Source organism: Chironomus tepperi, unplaced genomic scaffold, assembly GCF_022539635.2.
Source record: "Chironomus tepperi strain 1889 unplaced genomic scaffold, CSIRO-AGI_Ctep_v1 contig_137, whole genome shotgun sequence".
In the NCBI taxonomy this organism is placed as follows: domain Eukaryota; kingdom Metazoa; phylum Arthropoda; class Insecta; order Diptera; family Chironomidae; genus Chironomus; species Chironomus tepperi.
In genome coordinates, this window is record NW_027226259.1 from 1,287,310 (window position 1) to 1,304,708 (window position 17,399).

Below are 17,399 nucleotides of genomic sequence, written 5' to 3' on the forward strand. Positions count from 1 at the left end.
TTTTCAGCTTACTCGAATAAATGTTATCAATTATAAATGTCAGTGGCTAGCATGCTTAACTATATAATTGCAATGAAGCCTTGACTCTCTTTGTATATATTTGTCTGTCTCTCGTATGATGATTTTTTACAACTTGATCTCGGGAGAACATTAGAACTGAATGAGAAATAACTGGCTTTTCGTATCCTCAACAGCAATCCCTTAGGCTTTGTGGTATTCTTCTCATTTCATTCATTCATGGATGGAAAATAAAGAAGTTCAAATTGAAGTAGATGATGTTGGGAATACGACGGGTGAAAGACGCACTTATTCCTGATTAAAATTTCTTTATTGCTTAGTGACTAACTGGTGTGAAATTTAATTGAGTGTCTGAAGAGTTAAGGAACTAATTTGATAGTCAGAATCCCGATCAGTACATATCATGTAGACACCTAATGTTTGGTACTAAGGCTTAGTTCCAAATGTATTGTCGTCATGATGTATCGCACTAACATTTGAATGTCCTTGTTGAAAAACCATCTATACAGCAAGTGCAGCAGCATATCTTCAAAAATTTTGCTAAAAAAAACATATTTTTATAAAAATGAATGGGATTATGGTACGAGGAAGAAACAGCAACGAGAAAGAGAAAGGAAATTGAGGTTTTTCATACTCAAATAAGGCATTTTCTTATGGGAGCTTGAAAAAAAGAGCTTGAATGAATGAATGAATATAAATGGTTGAGAGACGAGGAGGAAAATATTTTTAAAAAATGAACTTTTAAGTGAGTCGAAGGGCTTGTCATGTCAAATCCACATATTTATTTGTTTTTGCCATCTTAATCAAATAAATCCTCCTGATTTCTGAGGGATTCATTGAGGATGGGAGTAAAATACTACGATTGGAACAATTTGATGAATGACCCATTGCCATACATTAAGTGATTTGTAAGTGAGTTGCCAAATGCACAATGGAAAATGATTTTACACTTGAGAATATTTAAAGGTTGAAATGTTAAATCCAATTGAGATCCATTCAATGGATTGTCAAATAAATATTTTTTGGTTCATTCAGTGAGTGAAAGGGGTTGAATTTGAATCATGTAAGTGGTTTTTTGGGATGACTCCTGTGAAACAGACAGAAAATTTAAGATTAATCATTTATGAAGTTTGGCTGGCATTCAGTAGCTGTAGACGATTTTTCAAACATTTTTTAGTGAATCTGAGCATGTTCCAAAAGAGTTTGACTTCTTCTTTTGTACTAAAAATCCAATTTGAGATAAAAATAAATTTGACCTTTCTACATGCCAAAATTAGAACCTGTCACACAACGATACAATTTTGAACCATTCAGTCCTCCATTTCATCCAATTCGCAGCTTTCGTATGCCTCGCGGCGTTCCAGATACTTCAAAAATCTGCTATTCAAACAGAAGTAAATTTCTCGCAAATACTTATTATTGTTCCATAAACTTATAATCATTCACTCAGTCATCCCTTTTTTATTTCCTTATTAGTCAGTGTCTGACAATAACAATAACAAATATAAACAGAGTCATGGCACACCATGCAAGATCCTAACTGTATTTCTCTTCCGACAATAATTTTACTGACGTATCATGCGGTGAAATTTTACTTCTTGATCATCTCGCTTGGATGAATGCGTGTGTAGTTTTGTAAATGTGACGATTAAAATGGACTTGGCGACTGAAAGTCAAGGGCATGATGTCGATTCATCATAATAATAAAATGCCATTGTTATTGATACCAATATTCATAATCTATTTCTAATTTGCTTGAGGAGAATGACGAATGGTAATAGGATTGTGCTTAATTTTAGTAGATAGCTGGATGTAAAGCTTCGGTTTGGGTTAATGACTTGGCAAATAGATGTAGTTTTATGTCCATTTTATATCATTTATTAACTGTGAACAAATCTTGCTGAATGGAACAGCCTATAACGATTACTACTGGTTACTAAGGTAGAATTTATGCGCAATAAATTTAAGCTTATCTTTTACTTTCCTACGACTTCTTATTCTAAGTCTAACCTAAAAGCATTTATCATCGTAGATACAATAAACTTAATACGTGCTATTGGCAAAAATATACGGCATGATGATTGCTAATAACTCATCATTCCATTTGTTACAATTTAATTTCATTGGAATATTTTTAATTTTGATGTGTTTGAGACGCGTTAGATGTTTAATTGCTGTGCGAACACTTATTGATGTTTATTAATTAAAGCATGTCATAAAATAACAAATATTGTGTTTTTAAACAATGGGCATCCACTGTGTGACGTCTTTAATAGGTTTATTCGTTTTTTTGTCGCTCTATTCAAGTTTAATTTAGTTATAAGTCATCGGATTGCTTAATCAGTTATGTCATATTATATAGAAAGTCTAAAAGAAGCTTTGATTGTAATGATTCTGATTCTTGAAATAACCCTCTTCTCGAGTGGGTCCAAAATAACTTTCATTCTAAATATCCGTCCAAATACCGATTTTTAGTCCAGTGAGTGATCCCATCCCTTGCCACATCCCAATCTATGTTGTAAATGTTATCAAGAATGAGAAACGGGCAGCACAATTGGGTCAAATAAATATTATATCTTCGTTTTTTAATGCATTTACATTCCGATGTTCCGTATTCGATAATTACAATTTAATGTCATTTTCCTTATTCCGTTGCGTAAATTTACATAACTCAGAAAATTGACACAATGATGACACTTTTAATGTATGCATGATATTATCAAAATAAGTCAGCTTAAATGCGCTGTATGCATTCAAATGTTTACGTTTTCTGTTTGTGTTTTATATTTGAGGAATCGTTGCAGAACATGAAACAAATGCGAAATCGTGCAATGATGAAGATCTTTGAGATTCTCAATTTTTGTTGTTCAATTATTTAAATACGTAAATTTTCACGTTCATTCATTCATAAGCCAGGAATTTATTCGTCAAACATTTAATTATTGATGAATATGTGAGACTTTATATTTACACATATAACTGTATGTAACATGGTCTGTGGATTTAATGAATATAAAATTGTGTATCTATTTATATGCATGCGATGCGGGTGATTCACCTTGGTATACATTCGCAAAAAATTAAAATCTTTCTCTCGAACACATTTCTTCATCATTCAACGGACTTTCCCCATGACTTTTTTACATCTCTTGAAAATTTATTTGATTCTAATTATTTTCTTTCTTCTTCTTGAATAATACTTGCATGCACTCAAGTATTTCCGCTTTTATCATCATCTGGCTTCAAGAGTTTGTTGAAAAGATTAAATTTTTTTACTGTAGGCGGTCTTGTGGAAATTTTGTGAGGTTTTCAAGTTGAATCCTTGTGTGATTTTCATCAATTTTCAACCTAGTTGCTTATTATTCACCACATTATTACTTGAGCATTCTCACAAAATCATCGCAGTATAAAACCACTCTTCACATTCACAATAGAAAAATTTTTTCAAAAGAAATAGCTGCGATCAGTATCGATTTTTTTATTTATTTACATAAAAATATATATTCAGAACATTTACTCATTTTTTCTTATGACTCGATACCCCTCCCGACTGAAGCCGTGGGCAGAGAAAAGAGTCCATTAAGTAACTTGACTACTGACTCAATAAACTAAATGGTGTGTAATTCATAGTATAAAATATGTGTATATAAAAAAAAAATAAGAGAACCAAAATGACGAAGAAATACCATAAATTTGTTTCTATTTTACTAAACTGCCATGCAATGCTTCATTCATTCTTTTAATTTTTTGTTGTTTACACTCAAGGGAATACCTTTATGCTAGAGTCATTTGAGGTTATGTAAAGTTGATTGGTATAAAATATTTGATTAATACACAAAAGGGACAAGGAGCTTAATTACAGTGATTAAAATTATTTGTAGCACAGAATAAATTATAAGGTTAGTGTACCCATGTGGGGTGCAGCATAAAAGCTATTGACATTAGTATAGAAAAGGATTTGTTTCATGAATATTCCATTAATTGATTAGCATGAAGATTATCTCAGAAATTAATTCAGTACGGTATGAATATATTGCCATCACTTTGATGCCCCTCATATCCTTCAACACAAAATATACATTTTTTTTTCTCTGCGTGTATGCTAACATTACCAAATATATATCGTGAGCTGAATAAGAAAAAAAATAATAATCATAATAAAATGAGGATTATAATATTTTCAAGGGAAATGAAACTTTCATGAGAACATTTTTATTAAACATTTAACGATTAAACTACATTACTTTTTATTTGATGGATGTCATTAAACCGCTGGAGACCAAAGGGAAGTGTTTGTTGATGACGTCAGAATTTTGGATTATTACTGAAATTAGGGGTTGTAGAGTTCAATAAATGAAGGTCTCTCCTTCATCATCTCAGTCAAGTTGCTTCTAAGCAATACCAACACCTATAAGAGTGTCCACATCACATGTGAATGACCCCCCAATGTCTCCAAAACATCGTCAAAAATTCATATCGTGAAATTGTTGCCAAATATATTTTTTTATTTTTGCATGTGCGGTGACTCATCGTTGTAGACAATTAAATAACAGTATCTATAGCGAAATGTGTGAAACAAAAGGCCGTGAGTGCTAGTCTACATACTAATGAAAATGAAAAAATATGATCGACGGAAGTTGAAATGTCAAAATTAATTATGACGTAAGGTTTATAAAAATGATTTTTTTGAAGATAATAAACTACATTGTTCTTGCTAATTTCCTTTCTGAAAAGCTTTTGACTGCTGTAAGTAGTAAGACTGACAAATTAGCAGTAAGAAGACGAAAATCTTACATAATTCCCAGTCTATACTTAATAACAACAAAAAAAAAGTTATTTCAGTAAAAAGCCATGAGCTATAACAGAGAGAAATTATGAAGCATCTAAATATGGCAGGGATGAAGTTGATGACAACGCCCTGATGTGTACTTTACATGCACATTCATATATAACTCTCACTAATCCCTTAGCATTCAAACTGTCTAAACTCACTCCTTCATCTTTCTCATACTTACTCTCATGAATGGATATGCCTTTTTGACCTCATCATGCCCTTTTTTTATGACATTCAATTTCGAGTCTGTACGCGCCTCTTTCATTTTTATTTTATTTTTGGAGAGACACAAAAAGTAAGAAGAAAAGTTGAAGTCACATGTTATTGTTGTTGGTGTTAATCGTAATGATTATGATGATGTCTTTATAAGCATTATATGTGCTGCAATCACATTATGTTTCATGAGCGTAACATGCCTAACATGTGATTTCGTGTATGTGATTGCCAGTTGGAGATGTTTTTATTAGATTTTATTCTCAAGGTGTCTCGCAGATTCTTTCGTAATTTTGGGAAAGAATCTTACTGCATAGCAGCATGAATTTCTTCGAAGCCACAATAAGAATTTACAAGATTCTCATAAAAGACCCGAAAGAAAATTAAAAGGTCAAATGAATTTGTTTCTTATTCTAAACATGCCTGAATGCTTAGTAATAATAAACTGCATGTGTGTATGAACATCTTCCGGTAGAACGAGCAGATGACAATGTGTGCTGCTACAAAATCGCTGCGTTTCATGGGTTTTCACACTTTACATTTTTATTGCTCTTATTTTTTTTATATTCTTTCAATTCTTTTGTGCTCTCAATAGGTCAAAAGAAAAGTTTATATCGCAATAAAAAGCATGTAGAATGATTGTATTGAATTGATAGTTTTTAACGACTTGGAAGTTCTATAAAATTGGTTTTAAAGTTGTTTAAAGTTCCATAAAAGTTGAATTGTCTCAATTTAAAGACATTCAAAATTTAATCAAGATTTTCTGCAGTTGTTGATGAAGTTCATTGTTTGTTATTTCAACTCCTATAAGAACATCTCAAGGTCTCTGTAAATGAGTTTAAAACTTTTAAAATTTAATAAATTAAATCGCTTTATATAGCAGTTGTCGTTTAATAAACAACACATAATCAATCATTAAGCACCTCGTTCTCATCTAAAACATATTATAGCACTCAGCATGCCCCAGATTCTTAGGGAATGTTTTTTAAAAATACCGTGAATCATAACACTCTATAATTCATAATATGAAATCAAAGAATCAAAAATTTATAAGCTCAATTCAATTAAAAATTTATTTATGCAATCTGGCCCTACTTAACATCGTCTCACTCCTTCTTCTTTCATTCATATTCATTCACTTTCATCCTCTTCACTTCGCACCACAATAAATAAATATTTTTTTCTCTCTTTCGAATATAAAAATAAAGTTTTTTTCGAATTCATTGCTCGTTCTTCCTTTAAATTTGAATGAGACTTTGTTATAATGCTTTTTTTCATTTCGTATAATACATATCGCAATATGAATATCAACATACTTAATTCTGTATGAGCCAACGGCAAGTATGATGGGAATTTGAGGTAAATTTTTTTGACGACGCTCTTTGCTCAATTCTGGCTTCATTTTTGAAGAAACCAGAATGATTTCTAAGATTTTATGTAGCTGAGCACTAGTAGGAAAGTCTAACTGTAATTAAAAACTCCTTACGGATTGTAATTATTGTATATTTACGATGTTTATTCTTCAAAATTCAAGTAAAGACTGAATTTTTGCATCAAAAGGGGCTTTCAAGTATGCATAATAAATATTATTTAAATCTCAAATGACCGTTATCATAAGACAGTCAGTCAATATCACATTTAGAGATAAGAAAACCACTCAAAAAAGAATAAAAAACAAGCCTTTCTTAATATTTCATTCATTCTTCTTGCCTCTTTCCTTTCCCTTTACTTCTTCACTTCTTATACATCGCCGTTTACACTAAAGACAAACAAATTCATGTGTGTCTCCAATGTTACTTCATATATTTTATTCTTTTATGCAAAAAAGATATCATGTGGAAGCCATGTCTGGCCGTGATGTCATTCCATATGTGTGTACATAATTAATTTATTGCCATAAATAGAAATTAGCTGCAATTCTTACTTTTTCAGTCTCAATTTTTTTTATCTGCTTTTCGGGTTTTATGTGTAATTTGACCTCGTTGATTCGTGCATTTAATTTGCTAAGCAAAGACATATGATTTTATGAGAAGAAAATTGAATTAGCTGGAATTTAATAACATTAAGGGGATGACTGCTGTCTAAACGCAAATTTGATTAGATGACAGGATGAAATTTTTCGGGCATTTCTTAGATGAGCATAGATTGATGGAGATGGGAATCGAATTTCATTGGTAATGGGTGTTGTTAAGTCTTGAAATTTAATTCTTGATCCTCCAATGTGAAGCTTTTATGCGCAGTTCATAAACGCAGCATTTTAATTGAAAATCCGCAAAAAAAAATCTCTGCGAAAACAAATTTGCTGTATGAATTTTTAATGACCAAGCATCTCACCCCCGTCAATACAATTTACATTCATTGCATGAAAAATTATCAAAAATTCTCATTGTCATCTCCCGCTGAATTTTCATCTCTCAGTTGACATGATAAAATATTAGTGTACAATAAATGTATGTGCACACATGAGGGGGCATCTACAGTAGCTGAGCCACAATCTTTAAATTGAGCTTCTGAATCCCTTTTTTCCAGGCAAACTTTAAAAAACCTGTTTGACCTTTTGAGTTCGATGATCGAGAATTGCTTGGTAAGTTTGACATCACTTCTGAATCATCCCTAAAACAGCAAACAATCTGACAAACAAAATCATTTTAATCGTTGATTCATTTTAATTTTCAGAAGTAACAAAAAAAACTGAAAATGAAATAAAATTTTTAACAAAAAAAAATTTAATTCTTTGTGTTTACTCGACACAATCTCCATGATGTGCTTCACATGCCTGCTTGCTTGCCTGACTCTCACATGGTATTCCCAAGAGAGAGGTCAGAGACTATTGAATAAATACGGATATGAATTGTATGCACATAGATATAATGTAATAATTCCATATTGCAATAGATGGACTACAATATATCCAAACAGTTGATAGAATCGACTTGTTAATTGGATTTTTTTATTATTATTTCTGATCCATTCGATTTAATTGATTTTTGGATTCGATTATATGAAAAAATTGAGGATATTGTAGGGGGGAGAATGAGAGAGAAAAATAATTGACTATGAATTTTTATTGAAGGCTTCTGGTATATCCAGAAGACTGTTCGAACTGTGAAAGTATAAAGTTTGAAATAATTTAATTAAAAATGAGCATCCTTGTGAATTCTTTTGTTCATTTTGCTCCAACAACTTTTGTTTCTCAGTTTGAAATTTGATAGGAATTCCTGATGAAATTCGCGCACCAAGCTGTGCATGTAAGAATTTTTTTTAAAAGAGTAAAAATTCAATCTCTCTAATTAAAAATCTACATTTCATCCAGCTAGAAGCTAGGTACTGACTTGATGTAGATTAAAATTACTTCCTCCTTCTTCTTCGTCTCTATTGAATTATAATGAATTTAATTCCAATTATTAAGTCAACCATTACCATGGAAATTTAATTTGCATTTTTTACCATCCATCGCGCATTACTGCTGTCTACCCCTGTTCAATATATAATCAATTATATTGGCGATAAGTTACGTTTTTTTTATAAAGGTATTAAAATCGTGAAATATGATTTTGCAGGTTCATTATAATTTTTTCCTACAGCTGATCCTTATAGTTATTTGCATTTAGTCGACTTTAATGGCATGGCGACTAGTCACTAGTAACACAAGAAAATAAGTTGTTATCAGAAAAAAAAATCTCTTTCATTGTCATTAAATTATCTCACTTAATTAACATGAATGTATTTAAATCTAATGCGAGGCAGAAACAAACAAAAAAAGAATTTCATCAGCATAACTCGACCATGACTTTGTTCTCTCATGCATTGCAAATGTGATAGCGAAAAAAAAAGAATTTGCATTTATTACATAGAGAATATATAGTCCCATTGCTTGTGTACTATCATGTGGATGACATGCTGCTTATGGAATAAAAAAATCAGATCTACTTTGTCTACTGTCGTGCCTTACCCTTATAAGGATTATTGAGCAATTGTACACAATATTGTGCAATATTGAGTCATATGTCTGTCAATCTTTATTTTTATGCACAATTGTTGCAATTTGATTGATTTTTTTTCTTCATTTGAAAAGTTTAATTAATGTAGAAAAAATTTAAACTTGACATCATTTGATGCTAATGGAATCCGATGTGACATTACGTTTGTGACTTGTAAATGCTACAAATTCTCAATTCAATGCCTTATTTCTATCAAAAACTTACATTTCGTCTGACTCCACGCAATCTTGCTGCACTTGTTTATTTGCTAATAAACTTGTCTGAAGTGTTGAAATAAGAGTCAAAATTGCATGGAATTTTAAATTTTATGCATGCTTAAAATGCACCGACACGACTGTACTTAAAAGCCGCATAGCATAAAAGCGATAAAAATCGAAAATTGAAATCTTAATTGAAAAGATATTGAATTTGAGATTAATGAAAATTTAAATTACCAATTGCTATTTCTTACCATCTACATTGAAATTCTCCCTCATTTTCTGTTCCTCACTCTGTTCTATATGTGCCGTCTTATTAAGCATTCCATGAATAAATGAAAATGTTTGTCTAATGAACTCCAAAAACGACTTATTGAGTTGAGTTTCAAGATCTTTATGTTCCTTATTTTAAGAATAAGAATGAAGGCAAATAATAATGGAAAGGAAGAACATTATTGCATATACACAATATGAATTGTGAGTGTGTGTATGTGTCTTTCTCCACAAAATAAATAACACATTATGTCGTGTGTGTATGGATATACAAACAAGCATATATCTCTTCGTTGAGATGCTTTTATGTAATTGATTTTAATATTTTATGACACTGTTTTTGCACAAGCAATAAAGTTAATTGCTTTGGTGACACTTTAGCGCCGTTTCTTGTGTATTTATAGTATACGGCAAATATTCATTGTCGTCGTCTACATTATTGGATTTTATCTCCATTTCATTGACTTAGAGATATACAATTAAGATTTCTGAACTATTGTTTTATTCCAATTATTATTTAATTTAGCGGAAATTTATGACTAAGTGACGTGATTATGGATATTTATTTATCGAGGCGTGGTACTGAAACATTGTTTTATATCTGAGACGCTTGAACCTTATCGTGAATTGTCACTGCATTTAAGGACTGAGATTTGAGATTTTGAAGTTATTGGTACTACCTTATACTACTCTCTTAAGTCCTGATTCAAGCTATTCCTAAAGATAATGCGCTGTAAATTCTCATCCACACATTCATTCTATACTCACACTCATCGGCGATCCCTTTCATACCACTTCTAATTTATTCCACTCCGATATTGTTTTAATGAGACAGAGAGTGAGTGCTAAGCAAATATAAATAAAAATGATACTCAAATCATAATACATAAAAACTGTTTGTAAAGGATTAAAATTCCATTATAATAGCAATAATAATTCAATATATCAGTAAACATCATTAAATCTTACTTTTAATTTGATTATTTAGCAAGAAAACTTGTCTTGTTCGAATTTAATCTACGCCTGTCAGTAAAAATGCAATTATCAGCTTACAGAATTAATGTTATTAAGTCATGCGATTGGCGAGTAATTGCTACAAATTAATCAATTAGAGACAGTAAATTTACGGATTCTGTGCTAAAATATTCTTCGCAATTGATCAAAAAGACCGTTTTATAGAAATATTAATATTTGAATTGAGACCAGATGTAATGAGCAGCGACAGCAATTGACAGGTCAAGATAGCCAAATAAAAAATATAACAATTTGTTGTTTTGATTTTGTAAATTGATAAAATTCAAATTTATTCGACAGCAGTTTCAATTTGTAAATACAGTAGCTCCTTGCCCGAAAAGCACGATGTCATTTTGCTGGTTTATAGTTTTATTCAATATGCTGCTCGGGTCTAAAGATTTAGAAAATGAGATTTTGATTATTTCCAACATTACTAACACATAAATCCTTACAAATCGACAACCCCCAGCAACAACATAACACAAAAACTCCTCTAAACAAAGCAGCATAGAAGAAAATATTCAATAAGTAGTTCAATCGACATGTGTATTTGACATGATAGATATTGCATTTTGTACAACTTTTTTATACAATAATATTCTCTTCTTTTCTTCTTTTTCAAGATAAAATTGCAAGTTGACGAGATGATTTACGTAACATTTTGCATCATAGCTGAATTAATGTCATGCTGATGTTTTTTGTTCATTCCATGTTTACACTTTGTGCTTGTTACTTGTTTTATTGAAAAAGTTTGTTGAGTGCTGAAATTGCTAAATTGAATTGAGAATATTGCGATGCTTAGGATTTTCGGGGAAATGCTAGAGGAACAAGTTCATGTTCTATCTCTGTGATATCTGAGGGAGATGTTGAGGTTTAGCCTTTAGTCTTTAAAATCCCATGGCAGATCCTTCTTCATTTGTGTCGTTAGTATGTCTTATGCAGTAAAATATCACTTCCTATTTTTCCCACCACACCATAAAAATGATATTCAATCAACTTGAAGCGACAACATAAAATGTCTCAATTACAAAATTCTTTTTATAGCCAATCAATCAAAAGATTTTAATTCATCAGATGGAAAATTTCAAGTTTTTTTTTCTGTAGCTCTGAAAATGTGTCAAATGAGAAGATAACCAAAAGTCTCAATGAGCATAAAGAAGCCGCCGCTGATATTTTTTTTTTTCAATTTATTCATGTATGATGAGAAAAAATTAAGTTCGAATTGCACTTGAGGCTGTGCATGAAACGCACTCTATCTAGTTTTATGCAGTATAGTCAAAATGACATGCAGCTACTAGCTGACAAAATAAATGCTGGTTAATCTTCAACTCTAGCTTTTATATCTCGTGTTACTGTAATTATGTCTATAAATGTGTATATCTATTAAGCTTAAACATATTTAGAGCGACAATCTTAATTAAATTAACAACGAATGTTCTATGGAAATTGCCTTGAGAGTAAATGAAATCCCAGCTCTCAATTCACGACTCATCAATAATTTTTATTCTCGCTTGTCATAACTTTTCTCATCTCTCTAAGGCATATTCAAGACTCCATACTCTATTTTTTGCGGAAGCAATCGAGTTTGTCTGAAATGTCAATTCCCTCATTCATGCTATTGGGGATTGAATTTTTTTATTACAGTTTTCAGTCCATTTTTTATTGATTTATTTACTTTTAGAATTTATTTTTATTATTATTGCTGTTTATTATTGATTCCTCATACGCACCATAAAGTGACAATAGAGTAAAAGTCTATAAACCACATGAAACATGCCACCACGTAACTTATTTTGTGAGTTTATGACCACATACAATGAATTTTAAAATTGCGTGAAAATATTTGAAAATTTTTAAATTTCTATGGTCTATACACACGCAGACAGAATTGATGACACTATCAATATGGATACACTATTGTGGCTAGAAATAAACAAACAGAACAATAAATTAATTTATAAAATTTTACTCGATTCGATTGAAAATCATTGTTGTTTGAGGTGTGAAATGAAAGTCCACAAATGGAATCTTTTGTTCCGGACAATTTCAATTAATTAGAGGCAAATAGTCAATAAATGTTATATGAACTCGATGGCAATTAAGCAAGAGATGAAATGTCGATGGCAATCTTTGACCTCACACTGATTACCAATTACTGTTTGATGTGCAAGATGCGAGAAATTTAGAATTTTGAACACTCATGTTGCTGCATAGGAACTTGATTATACTATTTTTAGAAAAAACAAGGAAAAATATTCAATAAATCAATCTTTATAGATTAAAACACCCGCAATAGATTAGCTAGAACATGTGCATAGCAAAATTGTTTATTGATTTAAACGCTAATGAGTGTTGGACTTGCTTTGTTCTATAAAATGACTATACAATCTATAGATTGTCAACTAAAACATGACTCTTGTATCAACTATTAATTTATTTTTAACCCATATTAAAAATATATCAATTTTATGTTAGTCCACAAACAGTTTTCCACTATATTATCCAACAGTATATCCAATTTCACCAAACCCTTATCAATTTATCAGTATAAACTACAGAAAATAAAACATTTAAAGATTGTTAGCTCAATTAGCTTCAATTTATGAGACCATTTATGAAGGTACCAATTTTCTGACCCAAACTAATTAGAACTATTACAGTCGATTGTGTCTTGACGACCATTTATCAGAATCAGTTGATGATAAGCTTTATGGCGACCATCAATTTTCTTTTAAGTGATGATGATTTGATTTTTGAGTCCCTTGGGTAGCCTTGGGAGTGAATTTGTAGATGTGTTGGGAGGTATAATCTTAAATATTAGCAATGTGAGGCTTACTGGATTGGTGCGGATTAAAGCGCTGTCCATAAGATGGAAGATAGCCATTTACCGCATGTCGATTAGATTAGGGATAAGATTGAAAATTGTAAATTCAAACAAGTCCAAGATTTAGCATGAAGAATAAAAACATTGACTACATCAAAGTGTTTTCAAGGGAGTCGGTCTTGAAAACATCATTTAATCTCATTTAAGCACTATCATGTTCAAGGGATTTTAATAGATTTACATATAATGTTTCGACTAATTATACAAAAGAAATATTGTTAATTAATCCTCTAAAATTCGTGTAAGGCAATAAAAATTAAGCTCTCATGTTCCTACATCTACATATCTTCTTATTCTATCAAAACTAAGTGATCTGATTAATACAGCATCAACATAACTAAGACAAAAATAAATCTTACTACAAATCAAGGTCAAAAAGTTCAAATCTCAAAATTCTTTCCGCTACAGCTTCTTTCAAATCAAATCAAAAACTTTTCACTCAATCAAAGTTTGTTGTGGACCCTTAAAATGTTTGAAAAATGTATTTTTGAGTTCCTCCTTGGAAGATTTATCGACTGCTCGTTATTATGGTTTTACTACGCATCTCACACTTTAAAACAAAAATCTTTTTATGAACATACATAAATTTTAATTAAATTTTCTTCTTTTTTTATTTATTTTCATATGTGATCATCATCGCCACTGCCTTAATCTAATTTAAAAAAATCAGCAAAATTATTTAATGGAGTTCGGATATCTACCGAAATCAAATTTAGAGACTGGAAATTTACGCACAGAAGAGCAATTAAGAAGTGCAATAAGAGAATTACAGCGGTATGCTGGAATCCCTGAGACGGGTACAATAGATGATGATACAAGAGATTTGCTGAAATCACCAAGATGTGGAGTGCCTGATTTAGGAGCTAATGACTTTCTAGCGAGGAATCGGAGGCTTCGATTCAAACGCTATGTTATTCATGAAGGCTTGAAATGGTCCAACCTGAATCTGACATGGAGGTAAAAATAAAAATTTTTTTTCACTTCCTTTTTTCGCGTTCTATATTTTATTTTTGCCATTCTTTTAATCATTCACATTTCCTGACATGCGATTATCAAGTCCATTTGTGCTATGTGGTAGCACAAACTGCACTTCCTCCTTTGTTATTTATTCATGACTTCAAAGTCCAAGATAAATGCATATTGTTTATGTATTCATAGCAACAGAGCATAATTAATTTTTCCACTAACCGACTTACTTGATTATTCATAGAACAATAGGAAATTTGTAAGAGAAAATATTGAAAAATGCTCGTTGGAAATTAATGACTAAGACGCAGTCAAATGTGAATTATGAGAATTATCAACATCCTTTAACAAACAGCTAATCGATACTTAAGCTACAACTCTTTCAATACATGAATGCACATATTATTTTATCACATAAAGAACTGCATAGTAAGAACTGTGTTTACTACATTATTGATAAAAAGAAATTGTGTAACCGCTCCCGACAATGTCGCGCATTATTATCAGCATTAAACAGAAATAAATGTCTTTCTGTGTATTTTTTCATTCATTCACTACAATTTTGAAATTCCATTCTTTTTTCTACAATTTACGATGTTTGTAGTGTATACAATGAACGATCGAGATAAGATGAATATTTGTAGAATCTAAAGCAAATATATACAAATTGAAATGATTTTTACAAATGTTTGTAAACATTTCTGTAGATTTATTTGGGACAGTCGAAATGGAAATGAGCTAACCTTAATTTAAGGTCTTCCCTCAGTTAGCCCACTCACTTCATACCTTACATTCTCAGTTACAGTTTCTTAATGAGATTCTTGTTAGAATTTTGCACTGAATAATTGGATCACCTTGCAGTTTAAGTGCCTTCAACAGTTAAACCTGATGTAATTTAATTTGACACATGTCGTTCACAAATTGACTGCATTTAACAAGTGGGAATTGTTGCACTAATTTAATTGATTTTAATGACTGTTAATTCTTCATTTTATATTCAATGCAATCGAGGTATTTAGTGCTGAAATTGAGATTTTCGAAATATTTTCAAATGTGCTTTTAAGCATTTACTTACTTTGGTGGTCATATAGATTGATTCTAATCTATGATATTGCTTAAATGGCGTCTGAATGACTGACTCCCATTTGATAATTACCATTAAGTACAATGTTGTCTCTATCAACAGTCTCTGCCCATCGAGGCTTAGACACTATCGTAAAAATCAATAAAATTGCATCCATGACCCCCTTACACTGATTATTCTCTTTTACTGACTCATCTCCTCTCTTTTCAAAAGTGACTAGATGCTTGTGACTCAAAAATAATTCCATAATAAGATCCTATATTCAATTCATCCGGAAATACAGCAAAACAGTCGTCTCAACTTTCAACAACAATCTTGCTACCATAAACTACATGATCACCAACTATCCGAGAGTATCAGGTGACGAGATTACATTACAGAGTGTAGAGTATAAATTATAGAAATAAATATTTCATAGCAGCACTTGCAATAATATTAAAGAGTATAAAAAATTATGCTAATGACCTGAAACAGCAACCGGCGCTATAACACTTAACAGCTTCACTTGGAAAAGATATTGCCAGACAAATAAACAAAACATGAGAAGTAGCGAAATATTCATTCAAACATCTGATCGATGATTATACACAAAAAAAGAGGAGCGCGAAGATGAAAAAATTTTACGACTTTTTTCTGACAAATTAACATCCGTTTGCTCTCGTAAATTACTCTTTGCTGTCTACTTTACTCCTCTTATTTTTAGTTTTTTTTTGTGCTCACTTATTTTATAAATTGTATGCCAAATGTACGTCAGGTCAGGGTGTAAAGTCCAATTTTTTAGAGCTTTTGTTAGAAGATGTTGTTTTGTAAAGGACATTTTGGTTGAGTTGCTAAAAGAGTCAGTTCCATGTGATGTCCATATGATGTCAATGATAGGTATATACATCTGACAATCAAAAAATATAGCTTCAAGTCCCTGTGCCTTAACAAATCATATAAAATAAAAAATGCGCTCTCAACAATACCTTCCAATAATTTTCAAACTTTTCATCCTACTTGATAACATTTTTGAATGTTTTTTTAAAAGAAAAAGAAAATCATTCATTCATCAAAGTTGGAATGAGGAAGGGAATCAAAGAGATTTCTATACTCATTTAAAAGTGACTTGTTTTCATAAACATTTCTACAAAATGGGAAAACTCAGTGTGATATCAATTTCTACGAGATTTTTTGATGGCTTTGAATCTTTAAAATGAAAATTTATTGAGGAACTGAAGATGATTATGATGGATTTTTATTATGGCTGTCATATCGATAGCGACTGTTGTTTATGGAGCTGATGACTTAGTTTTTTGATTCCTGGATGACTTTATAAGGGTTTAAGGAATAATTAAATTTGAGGTCCTTCCTTATTGACGACATGACCTTTTGGAGTTGAATTCATAAAATGCAAGCAATGAAAGTCGTGGATGCACTTCTTATTCCAATTTGATATTAAAATTTATTTATTTGTTCATTCACTCGCTTTGTTTATTTATGAGCATTTGATCATTACAAATTGTTTAAATTAATGTCGATGTTATGGACCTTTTAAGATACGACAGACATTGTAATAAAAGAATAATTGATCATGATGCTCAATGAGTCTTCTGTGAACACTCTAAAAATTTTTGTTTTGAGTGTTCATTTTATGGATCTAAAAACAATTTTTTGTCAGCTGGTTTAGAGATATAATATAATTTTCGGAATATGTGAGTCATTTTTCATGTGAAAGATTATCAAAAATTAAATTCTCCACACACCCTACAATTGACTTGCCTCGATTAAAGTCCTCCAGCTATCTCATTCACAACATAGAGTCATATGGTAAGAATTATTTGTGTAGAAAATTACAATCAAATGTCAACAGCATGAACGATTAGGAGAATGGCAAAAATTAAAACAAAAACAACTTTTTTGAGATTACTAACATGTG

At 31.1% G+C, this 17,399-nt stretch overlaps 1 protein-coding gene across 1 annotated transcript in view; it reads left to right on the forward strand.

Annotated features, from left to right (window-relative positions):
* The window catches only part of LOC139087737 (matrix metalloproteinase-2-like), a 34,753-nt gene that overhangs the window by 5,081 nt on the left and 12,273 nt on the right, over positions 1-17,399 (forward strand). The window contains exon 3 of the mRNA XM_070636640.1: positions 14,105-14,391. Within this exon, the coding sequence (XP_070492741.1) occupies positions 14,105-14,391 (287 nt within the window). The remainder of the gene's footprint in view (positions 1-14,104; positions 14,392-17,399) is intronic.